Raw genomic sequence first — 21,539 nt, 5'->3', positions numbered from 1 at the left:
AAAAGCTGTTGCAGAATATGGTAAGACACCAGGAGTAGAGCGGCTGGAGCTTTATTCTTAACAATTATTAGTGTCCAGTGCTGTATGAGATTTTTTTGCAAAACAATCCAAAAACTGGTAGAAAAACACTTTTCAAAGCAATTATCATTAATGCGTGTATGTAAACAATCAGCTGCTGCGTATGTATAAGTAAAAATATTATGACATTTGGCGATGTTGTCAATTAAATTGCGGAGAAATAAACGCGGAATAGCTCCAAAATAGCTGTTTTCTTCGTTCGAAATGTATTGTCAACACTCTCATTTTTCAACGCGAAAGAATGGTTAAGTGAAGTTTTTTTCGTGCCAACAAACATAGTACCCACCTTCATGCGTTAATCCGTGCGTTGATGGAAGGGTTCATATTTTTCAGTTTGAAGCACTCTAACAAAACTGTAGCTTTCAGAGAGAATATTTAACTCTTCAATCAACGGATGGTAGGTAGCTCAACCTTAACTAAAACTACCTTTATTGCGCTTTACAGACTATCAGTTATTCCGGACGGAATGTCGGTGTTTGTAAAGAATCTTACAGTGTGTCAGATCGATACGACTTGTCGGCAATGACTAAATAATCGGTAAATGTGTTATCGATCTCATAATCATGCAGCAGTATCGATTATGCCTTCGGACTTAACTTATAATGTGCACAATATATGGGATATGTTCGACACGAGCACTTTCGTCCGGAATAACTGATAGTCTGTAAAACGCATAAGACGCATAAACAGATATTTCCCACAGTTGGTTTTGCGCTGATTAGCATACCCGCCTAAAAATGGTTGAATAGTTTTTCAGCGATGCTCCATCTCCTTTCAGAAATGTTGGTATTTGTTTAAATTTTATCTCTACAGAAAATTTTGTCAAAATTTTATTTCTATATATATTAAACGCCGTCATTTATTTGTACCCGACTTTGTCAAGTTGAATGAAAAGTGTGGAACGGAACAGCTGTGCGATTCGGTAGAATTATTGCAAAATTATATTGTTAGTTAAAAAAGAAAACATAATTTCCATTAAATATAACTGTTTCTTAAAAGCAATCAAATAGAGAGCGATTTTTGCCGTTTATTATTGGCCCAGCTACCACTTATTTTGTACAAGTAACCCTAATAAAATTGAGATAATCAGTATTGACGATTAGCGGAAACGACTCAACAAACTTGGAACTTGAAGTAAACAATTACATCGCCGAGATTCGAAGATTCTGTATCACCCCACCATACCAAAAATAGGGATAAATTTTAACCGCAGGATCTCAATTTTAACCCATACGTTAACCCATACCGCACAACGTTCATCCGGTACGTAGTCCCATCGCCTGACATTGGAATTTACTACAATATCCTACAGTAAATTCTGGTAAACAAGTATGTTTGTTGAAAGTATATTTGTTTTTGTTTCGCGTGAAGGTTAGCGATGTGCTCAGTTTTTGTGTTTCATTATAATTTGCAGATCTCTACAAATAATAGACATGAGCTATCTCCGTTTTATACCTGATCAAGTTCTTTTGTAGTTATATATATATTCATATATGTATAACAGATAGTTTTTTAATATTCTCTGAACTAGAAATATGGAATCGACTGTACAAAAAAGTGGTACGCTTGACCAAGGTAAACATTAAAATTCGTCACATATATAACTATTTTATTCTTGAAAATATACACAGCATTATTGAATACGAACAATCAAAAAGTTAAATTAACTTTTTTAATATGCAAATCATAATAAAAGTTCTTAAAGGTCAGGATTGTAGCTTGGATGTAAGTATTAATTGATATTGGAAGTTGTCGGATATTGAAAAATAATATATATTTTTAATCAGGTTACACCATCCACCACCATATATGAAATCAAGCAGGAAATAGAAAAGAGACTAAATATACCCTTGAGTTCTCAGAAAATATTAATCCTTGGCAGGACATTGAATGATGACCAATCAATTTCATCATATCCAAATATTAAAGATGGAACCAAATTAAATTTGATTGTAATCAAACAAGACCTTAAAGATATTATACACCGTTCATTTCGCAAATACTACAATGAAACTCAAGCAACTGTACTTACCAAAGAGTTTTTATTGGATTTCGATAAAAAACTTAAGGAATTCAGTCTGGACGATATAGAGAGGCTAGCCGAGCAGCACATATCATAATAAGAGGTCTTAATTACATTTTGTGAACGTATTTTTATATTTGTAATAAAACAAAAGTTTAAATTATTTGCCTACTACATGAGATTATTGTTGTCATAATGGTGTGCAGGTTGGCCAAACTGTTAACCCATGTGCATTCCTTGTATATTATTTATTATTATCTTCTAAAAACAAACATTTCGTCCCTGTAATGGATAAATAAAAATTTCAGATAAATATCCAATAACTAAAGGAATAAAAATTACGTTTTAAAATCAAAGTTGGTTCAAATTGACCCAAGGAGTGCACAAGGGTTAAATTATAAACCAAGTGCTATGTAACATAGTCAAGCTCAATATATTGCTAAGATTACGGATTAATGAAATTTCTCAATGTCCATGATCAATCCAATCTAGTTATACAAAAGAAGATCAAGGATCCTGTGAAAAAATCTACATGTGGATGAGCTGGGAGCTTTTAAGCAATAATAACCCGTTCACATCACACATCAAAAATCGACTTTAGGGTCAGTATTATGTTCGTGGTTATTTTATTTAAACAGTTCAATATAAAGCAGAAAAATCAAAACAATTAATGCGCAGTTTCTTGTTCCTCTATATTTCGGCAAGACTCGAAATCCGAACATAATACCCACCTTTACCCAGATATCAAATGTCATTTGTGCTAAAAAAAAGGGATTTCAAATCTACTTTTAGTAGATTTTGAGTCTAATGCCTATAACAGAATCAGAAAATTTAAAACAAAACTAGATGACAGACTTTTGCCATATCATGGCGATTTCGATTGGAATAAAAGGTGTAACATTTTCGAAATTGATTGCAAATTATGAAAGACCCCATCGTGGTTTTTGTGTTCACTATCACCTACAATATAATGAATTAACAATAACTTTGGAAAGACACTATCATTTGGGCGAAAATACAATGAGGGAAAAAGCAGTGCAACATCAAGGCAACATATTTTTTGCTAGACGAAATCGACTATCGAAACCTTTATTCCAGGATGTTCGAGTGTAATTTACTTTGGGTTTAGTGAATAACCCCAATTTATTGTGATAATTGGTTGATAGTTTTGCTGCAAGTAGAGGATGCTGAATGTGGTTATTCCGAAACGGTCGTCCATCGAACTACCTTGCAGTCTATAGGGCTTTGCACAAATAAAATTTCATAAATATAATTTTTTCTCTGTTGGGTAAGCTACTTTTGAAGTTTAGCTAAAAATTTTAAGCTGAAATCGAAACAAATCGCCTTTAGTTTAATGGGCGTAAATTTCCCCAATAATAATAAGATTTAGGACGTGAAATTGTCGAAAATTATTACTTCACATAATGTAACTTACATGCTCATGAAGCCAAATCCGGTTCATATAAGGACTATAAGATGACGTATTTTATTGTTGATGGAATACATACATAAAAATATAAATAAACTAATATTGTGGGCTATATAAAATTATGGGACTCACATATTAAGTTTGATAACGATAGTTGAGGCCACGTACATCTGAAGCGCATTATTTGATGAAAGGCACGAATGTCACTATTATGTGTTTATTTACAAATGAAATTACAATTGTTTGAAACCCGAATCGTTTTTACATGGTTATATCCCGATCTTTTATCTGTACAAAAATGGCCAAATAAAAATTGTAGCCCAAACAAAACAACTAAAAATAAATAAAAAAAAAAAAATACTTAGAATGCCACCTTTTTTAAAACATTGAAACCAAATAGTAGCTACATATTAAGCTTACTGAATCCTTTTTCTATTGATTTCGTTTTTCAAAAAATGTAAGTTTAACATATGGCTTTTCTATGGATGTGCGATTTGCAAATCTTGCCTTCACATTAGCAATAACCCTCAGTTTAGAAATTTGAAAATCATGTCAAAATTATTGTCCGAAAATAATTTGCAATTACCCGATTGGGCCATACAACCTTATTATACACATTGAGCTGAAGGTTTGCACATACCTTCATAAAAATACCTTATTGTTTGCATACAAAACAGGGATGGAAAATGCAGTACTATAATACTTCTTTCAATACTTTTTCACCTTGGTCAGTACCGTAGTACCAACATTAGGAGAAAATCTTACCAAAAACTATCAAAAAAATATTATTTTGCAAAAATTAATTTCTTCAGAAAGTTTTGTCAGAGTTTTGTTTCTGCAGAAAATATTGTTTTCTTTTGGAAAATTTTGTCAAAATTTTTTTTTTTATTTTTTGTCAACATTTTATTTCTATAGAAAATTTTGCCAAAACTTTATCTTTATAGAAAATTTTCTATGGAAAATTTTGTCAAAATTTTTTTTCTATAGAAAAATTTGTAAAAATTTTATTTTCATAGAAAATTTTATGAAAATTTTATTTCTATAGAAAATTTTGTCAACATTTTATTTCTAAAGGAGCCCTTGACAATAATTTTCCAATAGAATTTTATTTGAAATTTAGTGAAAAGTACCCTTTCGATCAAAAAAACATCTTATTTGTACTTTCTTAAAAATTTTATTTTCCATCCCTGATACAAAATGATTTAATCAGCTGATCAATCTAACGAACTTGACGCTGAGTTCTTGTTGGTGTAATAACGTATCTAGCAAGCCAACTGGGTACAGTGAAGAGTGAAGAGCGATAAAATGCTAATTGGCCGCGTATTCCGCAATCCCGTGTTGAAGATAAACTCCATTCGCCAAATCTCCACATCATTATTGACAATGGCTCCAGTTAAAGTAAGTACAAAGATTTTGTAAATGTAAAAGGCGTTCTGATTTGGGGTTTATGTTGTATGAAAATTATGTAATTGACGAGGAAGTAAACAATAAAAAAGATAACTTGAAGTTCAAGGTCGAGAAAAATCGAATGATTAATGCGGCATTTGTCAGTAAAATGGGCATGATAAATGGAAATATTGAAGAAATCTCTGAAATTATTTTTATAATACATATTATGGTTATTATATACTGTCATAGTACTAACATTTTTGCAGTTTTTTTAATCGATAATTTTAAACAGTATAGAAATTTGCAAAATATATGTGTACAATACAGAGAAACGTATCCGGTTTGCAAATATTTTGTTGTAAAGTGCATACATACATTGCTGTACATATATTCATTTTTAACTTTTCTATGATTATATCATATCATAACGTATATCACATTTTCAGGTTGGTGAAAAATTACCCGCTGTGGACCTCTTCGAAGACTCTCCAGCCAACAAAATTAATACTGGCGACTTAACTTCTGGAAAGAAAGTCATTATCTTCGGTGTTCCCGGTGCATTTACTCCAGGCTGCTCTAAGGTACAGAACCAAATCTTATTGAATTGAAATCGTTAATTTATATTATTCGATTTTAGACGCATTTACCCGGCTATGTCGCATCAGCAGACAGCCTTAAATCAGAACAGAAAGTCGATGAAATTGTATGTGTATCTGTCAATGACCCTTTTGTCATGTCAGCTTGGGGCAAGGAACACAATGCCGGTGGGAAAGTCCGCATGTTGGCTGATCCAAAAGCTGCATTTGCAAAAGCTTTAGATTTAACCATAGATCTGCCACCTCTAGGCGGTGTACGTGCGAAACGTTTTTCTATGGTAGTTGAAAATGGCTCTGTTGTTGAATTAAATGTCGAACCAGACGGAACTGGCCTAAGTTGCTCTTTGGCAAATAACATTGGCAAGAAATAAGGATAACATATCGAGCAAAGCTTCCACAACATTCAAGTTTTCGAAAAATGTCAACATATAATGATGATAAGAAATATATAGCCATAGTAATTTAGCTGACAAAATATAAAAAAAAAACAAATTCGCTTTGTGAAAATTTATTAAAATAATAGAATATGTTGTTTGTATCAGCATTTGGGTCCAATTTCAAGTTTCTGTGATAATAGTTTGCCATAGCCACCCCTTCCGGCATCATAATCTGTGCGATATTCATCTCGCACCTGTCCTCCAGTTTTACCTCTACCATATTGGCGGCCTTCAATAAATCCAGCATCCCAGTCCACACGAATCAATCGATCGTCCAATCTCGTACCATTTACATACCTTAAAAAAAAAAACGAAAAACAGTACTAAGTTGGTAATATAATGCATATTTCTACCCCAACATTACTATGGTACAGTGTATTACAAGTTCGTCCTTTGTATGTCAAGTGCAGGAGAAACAAACTGAGACCAGAGAGCGAAAAAAGAAACTAATCGTTCTCAGTACATTTAACAACAGCTACATACCTATGTACTTTTGTGTTCAAAGTAGCACTGTTCGTCCCATGTTCTCAACCCTGGAAAGTCATCCTTATTTGTTGTACTAACTTACATTTTTCATTTCTCAATCGACTAAAATGCATTTTATATCGAAAATGGAATTTCGCGTTGTAATTTTGACGAAGGATGACTTTCTTGGGTTAAGGAGGTCAAAATATTGCTTTGATTTTAACTGCAGTAAAACCTCTCAAACATGGACACTCTGAAAACCCGACACATCTCAAAAATGGACAATTGTCGTGAGACGTTTGCTATATAAACACATTAAAATTAACATTTCATAACTGAACACCTCCCAAGTGTGCAGACCGTGGTTTCACTCTATATCAGTACAGCTACAAATTTAAGTCCGTCGTCTTTCAATTTGGAAAGGTTCTAGGTATATGATACACGGGTACATCGTATTTACATTAAAGAAAATTGGTTTTAGGTATAGCTGCCACATAAATAAACCGGCCAATGAAGTCTTGGAAAAAATTAAGCATGTGAATATGACTTTCGGTACCACAGTAGAAGTGTTATAGTTTAGCATGAAGCTAAAAGCCGGGGAAAATTGTGGTAGCTGTATGTTTATACTCCAGACAAATAAGCAGTAATGAGAAAAAGGCATCCCTGGCCTTCGGAAAAGTCGATAATTCCAATTTTTTTTCCTTTAACATATTTCAGCAACGCACTTTCCACATAAAAATCTAAATAGACAAAAGGATCAACACACAAAATTAACAAACCTCATTGCCATCTCGGCTTCACTGCGGCTATAATATTCTACGAAGCAAAATCCGCAAGGCGTTTTTTTATATTTGTCTAATCCCATCACTATACGTCGTACCTCTCCGCATCGTGAGAAGAGTTCGTGTATTTGTTCTTCTGTGGTGTAAAAAGACATATTGCCTACATACAATGTGCTTGACTCTCGCAAGGATCGTTCTTGTTCAGATCGGGAGCCCTAATCATAAATAGCATTAATCAAATCTTTCTTAAAAGGAATTCTCATCTTTACTTACTTTAAAATGCTGATCGCGGTAAGAACTTAAATCTATGGAACTGCTAGACATATTTTGTTTGTTTCTTGTTAATATTAGTAAATTAACTGTGTTTCTTCCCAAATTGTCAAAATTTATAGGAGCGTTTTTAAATTAAAGTAACTGTGATGACATTCGCAAAAATATAGGTACCCGAAAATGTACAATATAAAGTCAGTGTACCACATCATAGCCCAATGGACGTTGCCGTGAAATTGAAAACAACTTATTTATTTATTCATTAATTAGTAACACGTAAACGTTTATTCTTAAAATAATTTTCCATAAATTCTCTAAAAATCAATAATGCAATTTCCTACCTAAAGGTGGGTATTAAGTTCGAGTTTAGCCGCTAATTTTCACTAAAGTGAAAACTAAAGCAGTAAAAAAAGTCATAAAATTATATACATTTGTTGCAGATTTCATTATAACTTGATGGGGAATAACCCAAAGCAAATTTTCACAAAGTTTGTATTTCTTAAAATGGATTATTAAAGAAAAGTAATCGTGAAAAAAATGACTATTTTAGCGGCTAAACTCGAACTTAATACCCACCTTAATGCAATTCCTAATTGAAATAATTCAAAACAAACGGAGATGCATCTTTTGAGAAATGACGTACCTATAACAGTACAATCTAATACGTTTGTCACAATACGAATGTCAATGTTTAAGCAAATGGAGAAAAAATAGATGGTCCAAGATATGTCCAAGATTTGCTTGCACTAAACAATAAAAAGAGAAAATGTAATATATTACGGCAAAACGTTACCAATAGTAAAGTAAAATGGAAGGATTTGTTGCCGAAGACAAATATCAAAAATTAGCTGCCGAATATGCAAAGGTAGTGTATGTTTGTGTACGGTAAAAACGCCCATAGAAAATAATCTCTAATGTTATCTTACTCAGCTCAGAGCACAAGCTTCTGTGTTAAAGAAAGGCATTCTAGAAGAACAAATAAAGAGCTCTAATCTGAGAGACCAACTAAAGCAAAAGGAAACCGAATCAAGGAGAAGTGAACAAGAAATTGATTCATTGGGTTTTCGCAACAAACAATTGGAACTACGAGTGGCAGCACTTCAGGAAGAACTTGCAACAAGTGAAGCCCGGAAGAAGGATAAAAGGCGAAACGTTGCCGAGAAAAATGATCCACAACAAGCTAATTTAGTGGGAAACTCTGGACCTAATGTAACCCAAGATGCTTTGATATTTGAAGAGTTGCAGAAGAAAATTATAGAAAATGCTGAGCTAACAACAATGGTATGGTAGACGAAATATCTTAACAGAACAGTTTAGGGACAAATATGTGTATATTTATGTTTAGATCGATGACAAAGAAAGAAGCCTCCAATTGCACGCTGAGCATATTAAAAATATGGAAGAGACCTTGGAAAAACGCAACATTGAGCATGCCGAAAACGAGAAACGTCTGCGAAAGGATATGGAATTATTACAATGCAGAAATCAAGAATTGGAAACTAAACTTGTTGAGGCTGTCAGCATGGTACACGACACTTCATACATATTAGTTTTTTTTTTAATGATTGTTCGTTACTTCTTTATTTAGATGGGAAGTGAGGATGCTTTAAGCGCTTCGGGAAGTGAGACCACACCTTTACATAATCACCAAAATTCCCACCATTCGAATTTTGAAAGTCGAATTCAAAGCTTAGAAAAGGAAATTACGCATTGGCGTTCACAATACGAACTAAGTAAACTGTATGCCGATTCCTTGCATGTTTATGACACCACTCGCAATACCAATGACGATGTAAAATTAAACTGCTGTAGCAGTACTACTACAGCCGCTGGTCTTACAATAATACCATCGTTTTCGGATGGAAAAAGGTTCCCTTTATACATAAATAACATTAAACTTTTCAAAACTATAATATACAATATTTCAGCAAACGTGATTCTGGAAAAGAAAGCCACACAATACCATATAGTAAAGAACTACAAATATTTAATCATTTAAGCAAAAAAATTGAGGAATTTCTGAAGGACAAAGTAATGGCTGAATCCAAGGTGAGCAGCATCGAGACAGAGGTGGATCATTTACAAGGTTGCCTTGAAAATGCTACACAAGAACTGAAAAACAAAGATGATCAGATTCAAAGTATTAATCGAGCATTACAAATGCTAGAAGAAGATTTGGTAAGATTGTCCTGCTTCTTGGTTGTTCTATATTTTAATACATTTTTTTCAGACAACTACTAGAGTTAATTATGAGGAACAGATAAGTGTTCTTACGGAACAAGTGATTAGTTTGAGTGAGCAACTTGCAGCCAGCAAATAGTCACGCGTCCAAATTATTGGTGTGAACAATATCCGCGTAATCATGTAAATGTATTTATTTTATGTAATATGCTTCTCTTTTTATTCACCCACGTCATTGATAGGGCTATTGTGTAATTATAAACAATTAAATCCTTTGTATATACTAAATAATATAAAAACACAGAACAAACCTACATTACTATGCCTTTTTAATCTAGTCCAATTTAATGGCAAATGACGACCCGCAAGAACAACCTTGTTCCGCTTTTGGATTAGCCAGCATTCGAAATCCAGAGCGAATGAGCTCAGTGTGATAATCAACGGTTGCCCCATTGCAGTACTCTAAGGACACGTTGTCAATAACCACTTTAGCTTCGCCTTGCCCAAACTGCAGATCATCATCATTCATTTTCGTGTCCAAATCGAATTTGTACTGAAATCCTGAGCACCCACCACCTTCAACTGTTATGCGTAAGAAGCTTCCATCTTGGCAAATTTCTTTTAAACGTTTTATGCAAGAGTCACTTACAAGAATCTTTTGATCGGATTCGGAGGAAACGTCTGTTGTTTGTAAATATTGGGAAGTTTGAAACGCTCGTTTTGACAATACGGTATAACTACAACGGAAAATTTTGGACATTAATTATTGATATATATGTACATTTCACCAGGGTTTACCTTCCAGGTTTCAAATGTGCCCTTACAATATTTCTTAAAACAAATGCCATTATTGATTAGGGCATATAATATATTATTTATTGAATCCGCTTTTACGCAATTTATAAAAACAAACCAAAGTTGTCAATATTATGAACGACTCGTATGGTGAAGTAAACCTTGATTTGTTTTACTAATTGCAATGATGAATTTCATGAGTTGCCAATTCTTGAACCGCAATTCGTTTGACAGCAACAATTACAAAATTGTGGGTTGGTGAAAGACGTTCGTAAGTCAGTGGTCGGCACAGATGTTTTGTTCGTACATAAACAACAACACGTGCAGAGTTTTAAAGTTTTATACATTTTGAAGGTGCTTCCGACATTACAAACGTCTAACGACTATTACTATGGCAAGACGGCCGGAACATTCAGCTCCTCCAGAGATCGTGAGTATGTCCAATAAAGTACGATATGCCGTGTCTAAAATATTCGTTTAACATAATTAGTTCTACAACGATGATGAAGCGAAAAAATACTCCAACAAGTAGGTAGACTTTATTTTTGTTTTGTTTATTATATTATATGTTCTCCTTTACAATTAGCACAAGAATTATTGAAATTCAGGTGGAGATGGCTGAACGAGCTTTGGAGCTGTTAAACTTAGGTGAAGAGGAATCTTTTCTAATTCTAGATATTGGCTGTGGCTCAGGACTTTCGGGAAGTGTCCTTGAGGATAATGAACACTTATGGGTTGGAATAGATATATCGAAATCCATGTTAGATATAGCTGTGGATAGAGAAGTAGATGGTGATTTAATACTTGGCGATATGGGACAAGGAATGCCTTTTAAACCTGGCACATTTGATGGAGCAATCTCAATATCGGCCCTTCAATGGCTGTGCAATGCCGATAAGACGTCACACAATCCGCATAAGCGATTGTACAAATTTTTCTCAACCCTCTTTGCTTGCTTGACAAGAACAGCTCGTGCAGTTTTCCAATTTTATCCGGAAAACGCTGATCAAATCGAAATGGTCACAACACAAGCGATGAAGGCTGGCTTTTATGGCGGAATAGTCGTTGATTATCCAAATTCTACAAAAGCCAAAAAGTATTTTTTAGTTCTGATGACAGGAGGAGCTGCACCCATGCCAAAAGCACTAGGCAATGAAGAGGACGAGAGACGTGTTAGTTATATAAAGAAAAGGGAAATGTCTAAAGACAGCAGAGGGAAGCCATTGAAAAAATCCCGGGATTGGATATTAGCCAAAAAGGAGCGAAGAAGGCGACAAGGCAAGGATACGCGGCCGGACACAAAATACACAGGTCGCAAGAGAAGTGCACGTTTTTAGAATAAAGCCTTCCTATTTTTATTCATATAATCACAAGTTCATACTTAGTTTTAAGAAATTGTATCTACAATTAGCTAAACATTGATTGAAACTATCTTGTACTATCATTTCCTGTTTCGCTTTTCGCGCGTATAGCCTTCTGCTTAGGTGTATCGTAAGAAGAATCAGAATAAAATTTCAGGTATGCTAGAGCTGAGAGCACCATTATAGCAAACAAAAGAATTTCGTTTTGGAGAACTAAAGCAGAGTCCTTTTCTTGGGCCTTATTGCGGTCGTATTTCTGTTTAGCTGTTTGACGTCGTTGGAAAGAATGTCCATAATGTTGTCGCTGCCATTCGTCAAAATCATAGATTGGCGTACGTCCTTCGCTATCCGCAACTTTAGATTTCTTAAATCGGGATTTGTAGAATTTCGTTGATGGATCTTCTTCAACTTCTTCTTCCTTAGTGGCTGAATCTTGCGACATATCTGCATATTGGGAACCCGCTGTGTGTATAATACCTGCAAAACAAAATGTAATATATATTGTATGCGATCGAGATAGATTTATAACTATACCTTTATCGTATAGCCTTCGTAATTTATAATTTCCTAGTACTTCGTAAGCCTGCGTTATTTCCCTAAACTTAACAGCAGCAGACTCACTTCCTTGGTTTTTATCGGGGTGGTAAAGCATTGATAGTCTGTAGTATGCGGCCTTAATTTCACCTTGAGTGGATTTCTTCGAAATTCCGAGAACCTCGTAGTGATTTGCATACTTAACATTTCCAGTTGATATGTTAACTCTCGTCGGAAAGTTCTGAATAGCCCATATATTCCGCAGGAACAAATATGGCCTTTTTGTGGGCAACATGGTCCACTAAACAAATAATGTGTTGTGTTGATATTTAGTTATATCATTTTCCTTCCTAGTGAATAATAATAACATTTACAGCTGACTTGAATCAATTCCAAGCAAATCTGCGTTGCCAATTTCGGTACAAAAATCTTCTGTATGTGTCAAAATTCGTTAGACTTCGGGTCAATTGCGGGCAATACTATAAAGATTAAACTACTCCTATGGGATATTGAAATCAAGGCATTCTATTAGTGTACCCAGTATTGGTCTAAGAGCAACCATCAGTAGGGGTGGCAATTAACTGACATAAAAAAAGTCACTAAAATCAAATCTCTGTAGAAAACTAAAATCTTTTGATACCACATTCTTGGAAACATTAAGAAATTGACTGATGAAAAATGATGGTGGCTCATCGGCAAGGAAAAGTTCTCAGAAAACATTCAAAACATTGATGTTTTTCCGTATCAACAACTTCTGGACGAAAATGTAATTTTCATACCATCATCTGTTTAATTTTGGTCGAAAATAAATTATACAAAATGTCTAGAATTTTGGTATTGAATTTCAGTTAGAAGTGGGGTTAGCTTTTATACAAATTTTGGTTGAACATTTTTCGCAACCATGTTAATTTTTAATTTGCCTCACATCTAAACAGAGTGAGAAATTATCGAATACGGATTTCAATTTGCTAATGTGTTGAATTCCACTGTTGAGGTTCTGTTCTTTGTTGAGAATGCGTTTTTCTCAACTTTAATAATAGATCTGTCCTTTGAAAAAGTATTTGAAAAATTCTTAAATTTTAGCATTTTTGAAAAATTTGTGTTTATTGGGATGGGACTCAAATTTCCGTGTATGAGATGGAGCTACTCGTATGGGATATTCGCTATTGTCTAAAAAGAAAATTCAGTTGAGCGAATATCTAAAGCCCAGAATTACTAGTGGATAGCTTTGTTTGAGAGTCTTCAGTATGTGCAAATTTTGAAACATAGTTTTTACAAAGAGTTCGAAAGGGTAGTTACAAAGAGTTCATATGTTTTAAAATACAATAATAAAGTTATTTCGTCCGAGAAAAATTTATTACTGAATTTTAATATTATTTAAGTACCGATGTCAACACCTAAAAAAAATAATATCGAAACGTTATCACTCTAAAGATAGAATTACATACCATGCGTTCAATGCGTACAATGCGTCCGATGATTGAAGAGTTGAAATTTCTCTTTGAAATCAAAAGTCTGCCGCAAACAGAAAAAATCAACGCACGATTGATGCATGGTGTGTAATTCAACCTTAAATATATATGTACAAAACCATTTATTTCATAAGATCAGTATTAAGTTGGCATTATCGCGCTAAATTGGCCTTTCTTAATATTTGCATTGGATCATTCCCCATCATGATATAATCAAATGTTCAACAAGAAGATATAATTTTATTCTTTTTTTGCAGATTTAGTTTTAATTTCAGCGGTTAAACTCGAACTTAGTACCCACATATAGTATGGACGGCGCATTACCGGAAATTTACGCCACCCATAAGAAATGCATTGCATCGAAAGCGACAGAAATTTGTGCTTTTCTTATTAGATTGTTTCAGTTGTGTACTAGCTTTAAAAAAAGTACTTTACAATGCCATCAATGATACTAATGCTAAAATGTGGCAACCATTTCCAAATAATACGCAGAGTTTAAATACACCCATGTCGGTTAGCGGTAGGCGACGAATTACTGTTAATTAAATAATATACTGTTAATTAATAATTAATAAAATAAAATACTGTTAATTAATTAATAGAATTTGCTTGTCTCCACGTATTTTCGGTATTCATATAGGATCACGATGGATGATGAGATCATCGAGAAGAAGGATTTATGTAAATATATATATTATATATATATTGACAAAATTTTTTATATAAATAAAATTTTATTTTACTTTATAGCTGCATGCGCTACGAAGAATACGCATTTTTGGCTTCGAGCCATTGATCTTGTGGAAAAGGATCCGTACATTTCGGACACCAGTTCAAAATATTTTAATGTTAGAGGAAGAAAATTGAAGGGTTATAAAAATATCGAAGATGTATTGCGAAAAGAGTATAAAAATCTTCCACGAATGTCCTTCTTAGCACGAAATCTTTGTAATATTCGGCGAAATGCGCTTCTCAGCTATAAAATAAAAGGGGACAAATCGAAAAATCCTTTTATTCAATATGCACTTCGGTAAGTTTTAAATTCAATTTGGAATTACGTTTTTCTATTTTTCTTTTTTTACAGATGGAACGAGAGGAATAACAAATTGATTCCTCCTAACATTTAAATAATTTTTTCTTTGTTTTTGTTTTGCAATTTTGAAAATTCTAACGAAATTTCATCACATTCCGAATTAATCGAACTTTCATTTAAATTAAATATTTATATATAGTATTTTATTTTTTAAATATTATATAAAATATATTTTTTATGTAACTAACCTATGTATGAATACATAAGTTTCGTAACAAGAAAAAAAAGAAGAGAATAATAGACATGAATAGATACTAATATCAAACTAATATCAAAACTTGTACCTAATTAATACACATTAATATATGCAAAAACAATTATAAATCGTATTTCATATTAAAAACCAAATAAAAAACAATACTTATAAAGTATATATATCGAAGTCATTTTTTAAATTATAGCTTCGACCTTTTCCGATATTCGGAATCTGTGGTAGGTTTTTGTTGAAAACACTTCACATTTTTGAAACTAAACAAGTTTTTACGCAAATTAGTTTCCATTGCGAACTTCCTATTACAATCAAAAAAAAGTGAACTCAATATTTCACTAAAGACAATTTAACTTTATTTTAGTTCATGGAATTATTATGTTTGGAGAAAGTTTCCATTACTCTAATAATTTTTTGTGTACATTAGTTAAATTAACTAAACCCGAGGAAAAAAACATACTCAAATGAAGCATAATGATTAACTAAATTCGTGTCTTCTACAAAATAGTTCAGAATTTCTTTAAATTTGTAAAGTTTACCAAAACTGCGTCACTAAAGACATTCTTGCAATTTTGAACCCAAGATTTCTCTTAAAACCAGGGCTGTGGAGTCGGAGTCTGAAGATTTTGCGAGCAAAATTGGCTCGACTCCACAGCCCTGCTTAAAACTACAAAAAAATTTTCTTGAATTAGTTATCTTTCCTGGTAGGTTCACTGTTTGTTCAGTGCAAAGTGACGATCAAATGGATTTATGTCCTGCTAATCGAACAAGTTTCCTCAAATAAGTTATGTCCTGCTAATCGAACAATCTTGCTGTTAATGTCTAAACAAGTTAGGTTTTCCTCAAATGAGACCACTGAACAAGAACTTCATGTTTCCAACATGTCCAAAATGTAGTATTGTATAGCATGAGCTCGAGTCTCTTTACAAAGATATCTTTTACACGTTGTCCTTATAAATGAAATTGTTTTAGTTTCGTTTTTTTATTTGTTTTGTTCTCCCAATTTCTACTATCGATGTTGTTTATTTTAATAATACCAAATTAATAATACCAAACACCACATTCACTAAAAAAGAAGACTTGTTTTCTTTGAAAGTATAAGGACAAGGATGTGGTTGTCTCGGTATCTCAGTAGCAGTAAAGGGTGATACGGTCAAAATTTGGTCAAGGGAAAAAAAGCGTGTAAATCGTTGAAATCGTTTATTTAAAATATCAAATTAAATTTCTTTTTCAAGTTCAATAAGTATAAAATTCAGGAAAAATATTGCACCTCATCGAATTGTCGGGCCTCACTTGACACCTTGTCCACCATCTTCGCCGCAGAAAGCCAGCTTGCCTTGTTTTTTTGGGATCTACTGTTTAGTTAAAAATTTCTAGAAATATTTAAATTTTTATAAAATTAACTGTTTTGTCAGTGTACGGTGATCATTTTATGTTTTCTTTATTAATCAACAAATTTGAAATTAAAGCCTTTTTTGCACACATTTTTTGAGAAATTAATTATTCCATATTAAAATTCCGTCTTTATTGAGAAATTATATACAAAATTCATTTGATTTCTGCCTGACAAAATTTTCTATAGAAATTTTTACAAAATTTTCAATAGAAATAAAATTTTTGCAAACTTCAAAACTTTCAATAGTAATACAATTTTGAGAAATTATATAAATAAATTTATAATAATACTCACGAAGTTGATCAAAAGAAAATTCAAAATCACCTCACCTTTGCCAAATTTCCGCGTACAGAGAGGTGAAAATTCAAAATCACCTTTCTGTACGCGGAAATTTTTGCGTACAGAAAGGTGAATTTGAAATTTCACCTTCACCTGTACCTTTCTGAGATACTTTCACAGAATGATGCCAAATTTCTCGTGATATGATATTTGATATCATAGCCCTATTTTCAGAAATTTGGAGCGTGATTAAAATCGTGAGCGTGATTTTGTTTTCGTGAGTGTGACTCTTTACACTCGCACTACACTCAAAAAAAAAGTGAACTCTCTATTTCACCAAAGCCAGTTTAACTTTATTTTAGTTCATGGAATTATTATGTTTGGAGAAAGTTTCCATTACTCTAATCCCGAGGAAAAAAACATACTCAAATTCGTGTCATCCAATTTCTTTAAATTTCTTTAAATTTTTAAATTTACATCATGACATTTTTGCAATTTTGAACTCCAAGTTTTTCCTTCAAACTACAAAATTTTCTTTAACAGGTGAAAAATCTAAAAAAATTTCTTGAATTTTTCGAAAAATATTTACTTATTTTTATGACATCGGCGTGACTCCAACGTTTGTAAAATTAGCCGAAAGTTTTCTTCCTTGTGTTTTTTGTTTTTCAGTGTAGGAAAGTTTCTATAGAAATAAAACTTCTAGAAAATTTCTATAGAAATAAAATTTCGAGGAAATTATCTATAAAAAAATCTTGAAAATTGTCGATAAAAATTTCTAGCAAATTATCTATAAAATTTAAATTTCTAGGAAAATTTTTTATGGAAAGAAAAATTTTGAAGAAATTTTCTGTAAAAATAAAATTTCTAGAAAATTTACTATAGAAATAAAATAAAAGTAAATGTTCTATAGAGATAAAATTTCTACGAAATTTCTATAGAAATACAATTTTCTATGTAAAAAAATCTCTGGATAACTTTCTACAGAATTTTTTCACAGAAAGAATAATTTTGAAAAAAAACAAAACTTTCCAAAACATTTTCTATAAAAAAAATCTAAGAATTTTTCAATAGAAATAAAATTTATGGAAAAATCTCTACAAAAACAAAAAATGCTAGGAAATTTTCTATACAAATAAAATTTTTAGAAAATTTTCTTTGTAAATAAAATTTTGAATAAAAATTTTTCTATGGAAATAAAATTTTTAGGATATTTTATATAAAAATAAAATTTCTGGAAAATTTTCTATAAAAAAATTTCTATAGAAAAAAAATTTTTAAGAAATTATTACTGTTGTTTTTGATTTCAGCTTAAAACCATTGATTGACCATTTTTAAAAATTTGTAAAAATGGCCGCTTATAGAGAAATAAATCTCTATAAAGAAAATTTTAAAAATTTGACTGAGGACACATGCCAATTTTTACAAAAATTATATCAAAAATTTTTAAAAAACATACACCTCAAATATTTGGAAAATGTGGGTGAAACCGTCGTGATGGTAAGTTAACTTAAAATATTATTCATTTTAATTATCATATTTTAATTTATATATTTTTATTTATTTTCAAACACAGGAAGAATATAGGACGAATTTGGAAGATTTGTTGATGGAAGCAAATTCTTTTTTACACCAACAAGCTTCCAAATTTATAGAAATACGTTGCGTGTTTTCGGAAAAAAAGCCGAAAAAAAGAAAAACAAAAAGAAGAAGATACATGCAGATCCAAATCCAGGTAAGTTATTTTTTATATATATTACATAAATAAAGAAAATTTTGACAAAATTTTCAAAAAATTTTCAATTGAAGTGAATAGAAGTGACGAGGGGATCGCGATGGAGGAACACAAGATAGTCGAGGAGATCATCGAGCAGGTGTTCGAGGAGAAACGAGATCAAACAGATCAAACAGAAGATCCAAGTAAGTTATTTCCCAATATATATGACATAAATATATAAAATTTTGACAAAATTTTCCATAGAAGTTATTGTGGAGGAGGTGATCAGGATGGATGATGAGATCATCGAGGAGGCGATCACGATGGATGATCAGATCATCGAGAAGGTGATCACGATGGATGATGAGATCATCGAGGAGGTGATCACGATGGATGATGAGATCATCGAGAAGAAGGATTTATGTAAATATATATATATATTATATATATATTGACAAAATTTTTTATATAAATAAAATTTTATTTTACTTTATAGCTGCATGCGCTACGAAGAATACGCATTTTTGGCTTCGAGCCATTGATCTTGTGGAAAAGGATCCGTACATTTCGGACACCAGTTCAAAATATTTTAATGTTAGAGGAAGAAAATTGAAGGGTTATAAAAATATCGAAGATGTATTGCGAAAAGAGTATAAAAATCTTCCACGAATGTCCTTCTTAGCACGAAATCTTTGTAATATTCGGCGAAATGCGCTTCTCAGCTATAAAATAAAAGGGGACAAATCGAAAAATCCTTTTATTCAATATGCACTTCGGTAAGTTTTAAATTCAATTTGGAATTACGTTTTTCTATTTTTCTTTTTTTACAGATGGAACGAGAGGAATAACAAATTGATTCCTCCTAACATTTAAATAATTTTTTCTTTGTTTTTGTTTTGCAATTTTGAAAATTCTAACGAAATTTCATCACATTCCGAATTAATCGAACTTTCATTTAAATTAAATATTTATATATAGTATTTTATTTTTTAAATATTATATAAAATATATTTTTTATGTAACTAACCTATGTATGAATACATAAGTTTCGTAACAAGAAAAAAAAGAAGAGAATAATAGACATGAATAGATACTAATATCAAACTAATATAAAAACTTGTACCTAATTAATACACATTAATATATGCAAAAACAATTATAAATCGTATTTCATATTAAAAACCAAATAAAAAACAATACTTATAAAGTATATATATCGAAGTCATTTTTTAAATTATAGCTTCGACCTTTTCCGATATTCGGAATCTGTGGTAGGTTTTTGTTGAAAACACTTCACATTTTTGAAACTAAACAAGTTTTTACGCAAATTAGTTTCCATTGCGAACTTCCTATTACAATCAAAAAAAAGTGAACTCAATATTTCACTAAAGACAATTTAACTTTATTTTAGTTCATGGAATTATTATGTTTGGAGAAAGTTTCCATTACTCTAATAATTTTTTGTGTACATTAGTTAAATTAACTAAACCCGAGGAAAAAAACATACTCAAATGAAGCATAATGATTAACTAAATTCGTGTCTTCTACAAAATAGTTCAGAATTTCTTTAAATTTGTAAAGTTTACCAAAACTGCGTCACTAAAGACATTCTTGCAATTTTGAACCCAAGATTTCTCTTAAAACCAGGGCTGTGGAGTCGGAGTCTGAAGATTTTGCGAGCAAAATTGGCTCGACTCCACAGCCCTGCTTAAAACTACAAAAAATTTTCTTGAATTAGTTATCTTTCCTGGTAGGTTCACTGTTTGTTCAGTGCAAAGTGACGATCAAATGGATTTATGTCCTGCTAATCGAACAAGTTTCCTCAAATAAGTTATGTCCTGCTAATCGAACAATCTTGCTGTTAATGTCTAATCACAATGGACCAACTATGGTCTAAGTGGACACAAACCCGCTAGTTCGGATTGGTGTCAACCTCCATAACCTAACCTAATGTCTAAACAAGTTAGGTTTTCCTCAAATGAGACCACTGAACAAGAACTTCATGTTTCCAACATGTCCAAAATGTAGTATTGTATACCATGAGCTCGAGTCTCTTTACAAAGATATCCTTTACACGTTGTCCTTATAAATGAAATTGTTTTAGTTTCGTTTTTTTATTTGTTTTGTTCTCCCAATTTCTACTATCGATGTTGTTTATTTTAATAATACCAAATTAATAATACCAAATACCACATTCACTAAAAAAGAAGACTTGCTTTCTTTGAAAGTATAAGGACAAGGATGTGGTTGTCTCGGAATCTCAGTAGCAGTAAAGGGTGATACGGTCAAAATTTGGTCAAGGGAAAAAAAGCGTGTAAATCGTTGAAATCGTTTATTTAAAATATCAAATTAAATTTCTTTTTCAAGTTCATTAAGTATAAAACTCAGGAAAAATATTGCACCTCATCGAATTGTCGGGCCTCACTTGACACCTTGTCCACCATCTTCGCCGCAGAAAGCCAGCTTGCCTTGTTTTTTTGGGATCTACTGTTTAGTTAAAAATTTCTAGAAATATTTAAATTTTTATAAAATTAACTGTTTTGTCAGTGTACGGTGATCATTTTATGTTTTCTTTATTAATCAACAAATTTGAAATTAAAGCCTTTTTTGCACACATTTTTTGAGAAATTAATTATTCCATATTAAAATTCCGTCTTTATTGAGAAATTATATACAAAATTCATTTGATTTCTGCCTGACAAAATTTTCTATAGAAATTTGTACAAAATCTTCAATAGAAATAAAATTTTTGCAAACTTCAAAACTTTCAATAGTAATACAATTTTGAGAAATTATATAAATAAATTTATAATAATACTCACGAAGTTGATCAAAAGAAAAAAGAAAATTCAAAATCACCTCACCTTTGCCAAATTTCCGCGTACAGAGAGGTGAAAATTCAAAATCACCTTTCTGTACGCGGAAATTTTTGCGTACAGAAAGGTGAATTTGAAATTTCACCTTCACCTGTACCTTTCTGAGATACTTTCACAGAATGATGCCAAATTTCTCGTGATATGATATTTGATATCATAGC

The 21,539-nt window shown here is 32.0% G+C and overlaps 7 protein-coding genes and 1 long non-coding RNA gene across 10 annotated transcripts; 4 read left to right on the top strand and 4 right to left on the bottom strand.

Annotated features, from left to right (window-relative positions):
* The first annotated feature begins 905 nt into the window (after positions 1–905).
* Positions 906–2,275, top strand: LOC142220581 (ubiquitin). 3 transcript variants are annotated; one of them, XM_075289773.1, is made up of 3 exons: positions 906–1,024; positions 1,710–1,803; positions 1,866–2,275. In XM_075289773.1, exons 2-3 carry the CDS (start codon positions 1,756–1,758, stop codon positions 2,196–2,198), a joined length of 381 nt encoding a protein of 126 aa, XP_075145888.1. In that variant the 5' UTR covers positions 906–1,024; positions 1,710–1,755; the 3' UTR covers positions 2,199–2,275. The 3 variants fall into 3 exon arrangements, with proteins under 3 accessions (XP_075145888.1, XP_075145889.1, XP_075145890.1); XM_075289774.1 differs by having other exon boundaries at positions 944–1,000; XM_075289775.1 differs by lacking the exon at positions 906–1,024 and adding an exon at positions 1,442–1,653.
* Positions 2,070–3,876, bottom strand: LOC142220582 (uncharacterized). Its single transcript, XR_012717891.1, has 2 exons — positions 3,663–3,876; positions 2,070–2,383 (listed from the first exon to the last, which is right to left on the bottom strand). It is a non-coding gene; the product is annotated as an uncharacterized LOC142220582 (long non-coding RNA).
* An 893-nt stretch (positions 3,877–4,769) lies between these two features.
* Positions 4,770–6,815, top strand: Prx5 (Peroxiredoxin 5). Its single transcript, XM_075289770.1, has 3 exons — positions 4,770–4,928; positions 5,366–5,500; positions 5,557–6,815. Exons 1-3 carry the CDS (start codon positions 4,836–4,838, stop codon positions 5,884–5,886), a joined length of 558 nt encoding a protein of 185 aa, XP_075145885.1. The 5' UTR covers positions 4,770–4,835; the 3' UTR covers positions 5,887–6,815.
* Cbp20 (cap binding protein 20) lies at positions 6,008–7,629 on the bottom strand. The gene is made up of 3 exons (XM_075289771.1): positions 7,473–7,629; positions 7,197–7,414; positions 6,008–6,249 (listed from the first exon to the last, which is right to left on the bottom strand). The coding sequence occupies exons 1-3, from the start codon at positions 7,521–7,523 to the stop codon at positions 6,054–6,056; spliced, it is 465 nt and encodes a 154-aa protein (XP_075145886.1). The 5' UTR covers positions 7,524–7,629; the 3' UTR covers positions 6,008–6,053.
* A 515-nt stretch (positions 7,630–8,144) lies between these two features.
* On the top strand, positions 8,145–9,964 carry LOC142220575 (uncharacterized). The gene is made up of 6 exons (XM_075289766.1): positions 8,145–8,334; positions 8,400–8,750; positions 8,815–8,994; positions 9,058–9,338; positions 9,398–9,647; positions 9,700–9,964. The coding sequence occupies exons 1-6, from the start codon at positions 8,278–8,280 to the stop codon at positions 9,787–9,789; spliced, it is 1,209 nt and encodes a 402-aa protein (XP_075145881.1). The 5' UTR covers positions 8,145–8,277; the 3' UTR covers positions 9,790–9,964.
* Positions 9,843–10,619, bottom strand: LOC142220580 (iron-sulfur cluster assembly 2 homolog, mitochondrial). The gene is made up of 2 exons (XM_075289772.1): positions 10,449–10,619; positions 9,843–10,387 (listed from the first exon to the last, which is right to left on the bottom strand). The coding sequence occupies exons 1-2, from the start codon at positions 10,496–10,498 to the stop codon at positions 9,985–9,987; spliced, it is 453 nt and encodes a 150-aa protein (XP_075145887.1). The 5' UTR covers positions 10,499–10,619; the 3' UTR covers positions 9,843–9,984.
* Positions 10,620–10,715: 96 nt separating this feature from the next.
* Positions 10,716–12,004, top strand: LOC142220576 (18S rRNA (guanine-N(7))-methyltransferase). The gene is made up of 3 exons (XM_075289767.1): positions 10,716–10,875; positions 10,936–10,973; positions 11,032–12,004. Exons 1-3 carry the CDS (start codon positions 10,837–10,839, stop codon positions 11,780–11,782), a joined length of 828 nt encoding a protein of 275 aa, XP_075145882.1. The 5' UTR covers positions 10,716–10,836; the 3' UTR covers positions 11,783–12,004.
* Positions 11,776–12,739, bottom strand: LOC142220577 (dnaJ homolog subfamily C member 30, mitochondrial-like). Its single transcript, XM_075289769.1, has 2 exons — positions 12,341–12,739; positions 11,776–12,283 (listed from the first exon to the last, which is right to left on the bottom strand). Exons 1-2 carry the CDS (start codon positions 12,633–12,635, stop codon positions 11,874–11,876), a joined length of 705 nt encoding a protein of 234 aa, XP_075145884.1. The 5' UTR covers positions 12,636–12,739; the 3' UTR covers positions 11,776–11,873.
* Between the last annotated feature and the right edge of the window lie 8,800 nt (positions 12,740–21,539).

Source organism: Haematobia irritans, chromosome 1, assembly GCF_050003625.1.
Source record: "Haematobia irritans isolate KBUSLIRL chromosome 1, ASM5000362v1, whole genome shotgun sequence".
Classification (NCBI taxonomy): Eukaryota; Metazoa; Arthropoda; class Insecta; order Diptera; family Muscidae; genus Haematobia; species Haematobia irritans.
Note: the sequence above shows the minus strand (reverse complement) of the source record. Positions and strands in the feature narration are given on the sequence as shown.

Excerpts from the sequence above, each read along its gene's own strand:
- LOC142220581 (XM_075289773.1), top strand. The coding sequence starts at position 1,756 with ATGCAAATCATAATAAAAGTTCTTAAAGGTCAGGATTGTAGCTTGGAT. Across the intron at positions 1,804-1,865 it reads GTCAGGATTGTAGCTTGGAT|GTTACACCATCCACCACCAT; the intron begins GTAAGTATTAAT and ends ATTTTTAATCAG.
- Prx5 (XM_075289770.1), top strand. The coding sequence starts at position 4,836 with ATGCTAATTGGCCGCGTATTCCGCAATCCCGTGTTGAAGATAAACTCC. Across the intron at positions 4,929-5,365 it reads TGACAATGGCTCCAGTTAAA|GTTGGTGAAAAATTACCCGC; the intron begins GTAAGTACAAAG and ends TCACATTTTCAG. Across the intron at positions 5,501-5,556 it reads TTACTCCAGGCTGCTCTAAG|ACGCATTTACCCGGCTATGT; the intron begins GTACAGAACCAA and ends ATTCGATTTTAG.
- Cbp20 (XM_075289771.1), bottom strand. The coding sequence starts at position 7,523 with ATGTCTAGCAGTTCCATAGATTTAAGTTCTTACCGCGATCAGCATTTT. Across the intron at positions 7,415-7,472 it reads ACCGCGATCAGCATTTTAAA|GGCTCCCGATCTGAACAAGA; the intron begins GTAAGTAAAGAT and ends ATTTATGATTAG. Across the intron at positions 6,250-7,196 it reads GAAGCCGAGATGGCAATGAG|GTATGTAAATGGTACGAGAT; the intron begins GTTTGTTAATTT and ends TTTTTTTTTAAG.
- LOC142220575 (XM_075289766.1), top strand. The coding sequence starts at position 8,278 with ATGGAAGGATTTGTTGCCGAAGACAAATATCAAAAATTAGCTGCCGAA. Across the intron at positions 8,335-8,399 it reads TAGCTGCCGAATATGCAAAG|CTCAGAGCACAAGCTTCTGT; the intron begins GTAGTGTATGTT and ends TATCTTACTCAG. Across the intron at positions 8,751-8,814 it reads ATGCTGAGCTAACAACAATG|ATCGATGACAAAGAAAGAAG; the intron begins GTATGGTAGACG and ends ATTTATGTTTAG.
- LOC142220580 (XM_075289772.1), bottom strand. The coding sequence starts at position 10,498 with ATGGCATTTGTTTTAAGAAATATTGTAAGGGCACATTTGAAACCTGGA. Across the intron at positions 10,388-10,448 it reads GCACATTTGAAACCTGGAAG|TTATACCGTATTGTCAAAAC; the intron begins GTAAACCCTGGT and ends TTTCCGTTGTAG.
- LOC142220576 (XM_075289767.1), top strand. The coding sequence starts at position 10,837 with ATGGCAAGACGGCCGGAACATTCAGCTCCTCCAGAGATC. Across the intron at positions 10,876-10,935 it reads ATTCAGCTCCTCCAGAGATC|TTCTACAACGATGATGAAGC; the intron begins GTGAGTATGTCC and ends TAACATAATTAG. Across the intron at positions 10,974-11,031 it reads GCGAAAAAATACTCCAACAA|CACAAGAATTATTGAAATTC; the intron begins GTAGGTAGACTT and ends CTTTACAATTAG.
- LOC142220577 (XM_075289769.1), bottom strand. The coding sequence starts at position 12,635 with ATGTTGCCCACAAAAAGGCCATATTTGTTCCTGCGGAATATATGGGCT. Across the intron at positions 12,284-12,340 it reads ACGAAGGCTATACGATAAAG|GTATTATACACACAGCGGGT; the intron begins GTATAGTTATAA and ends TTTGTTTTGCAG.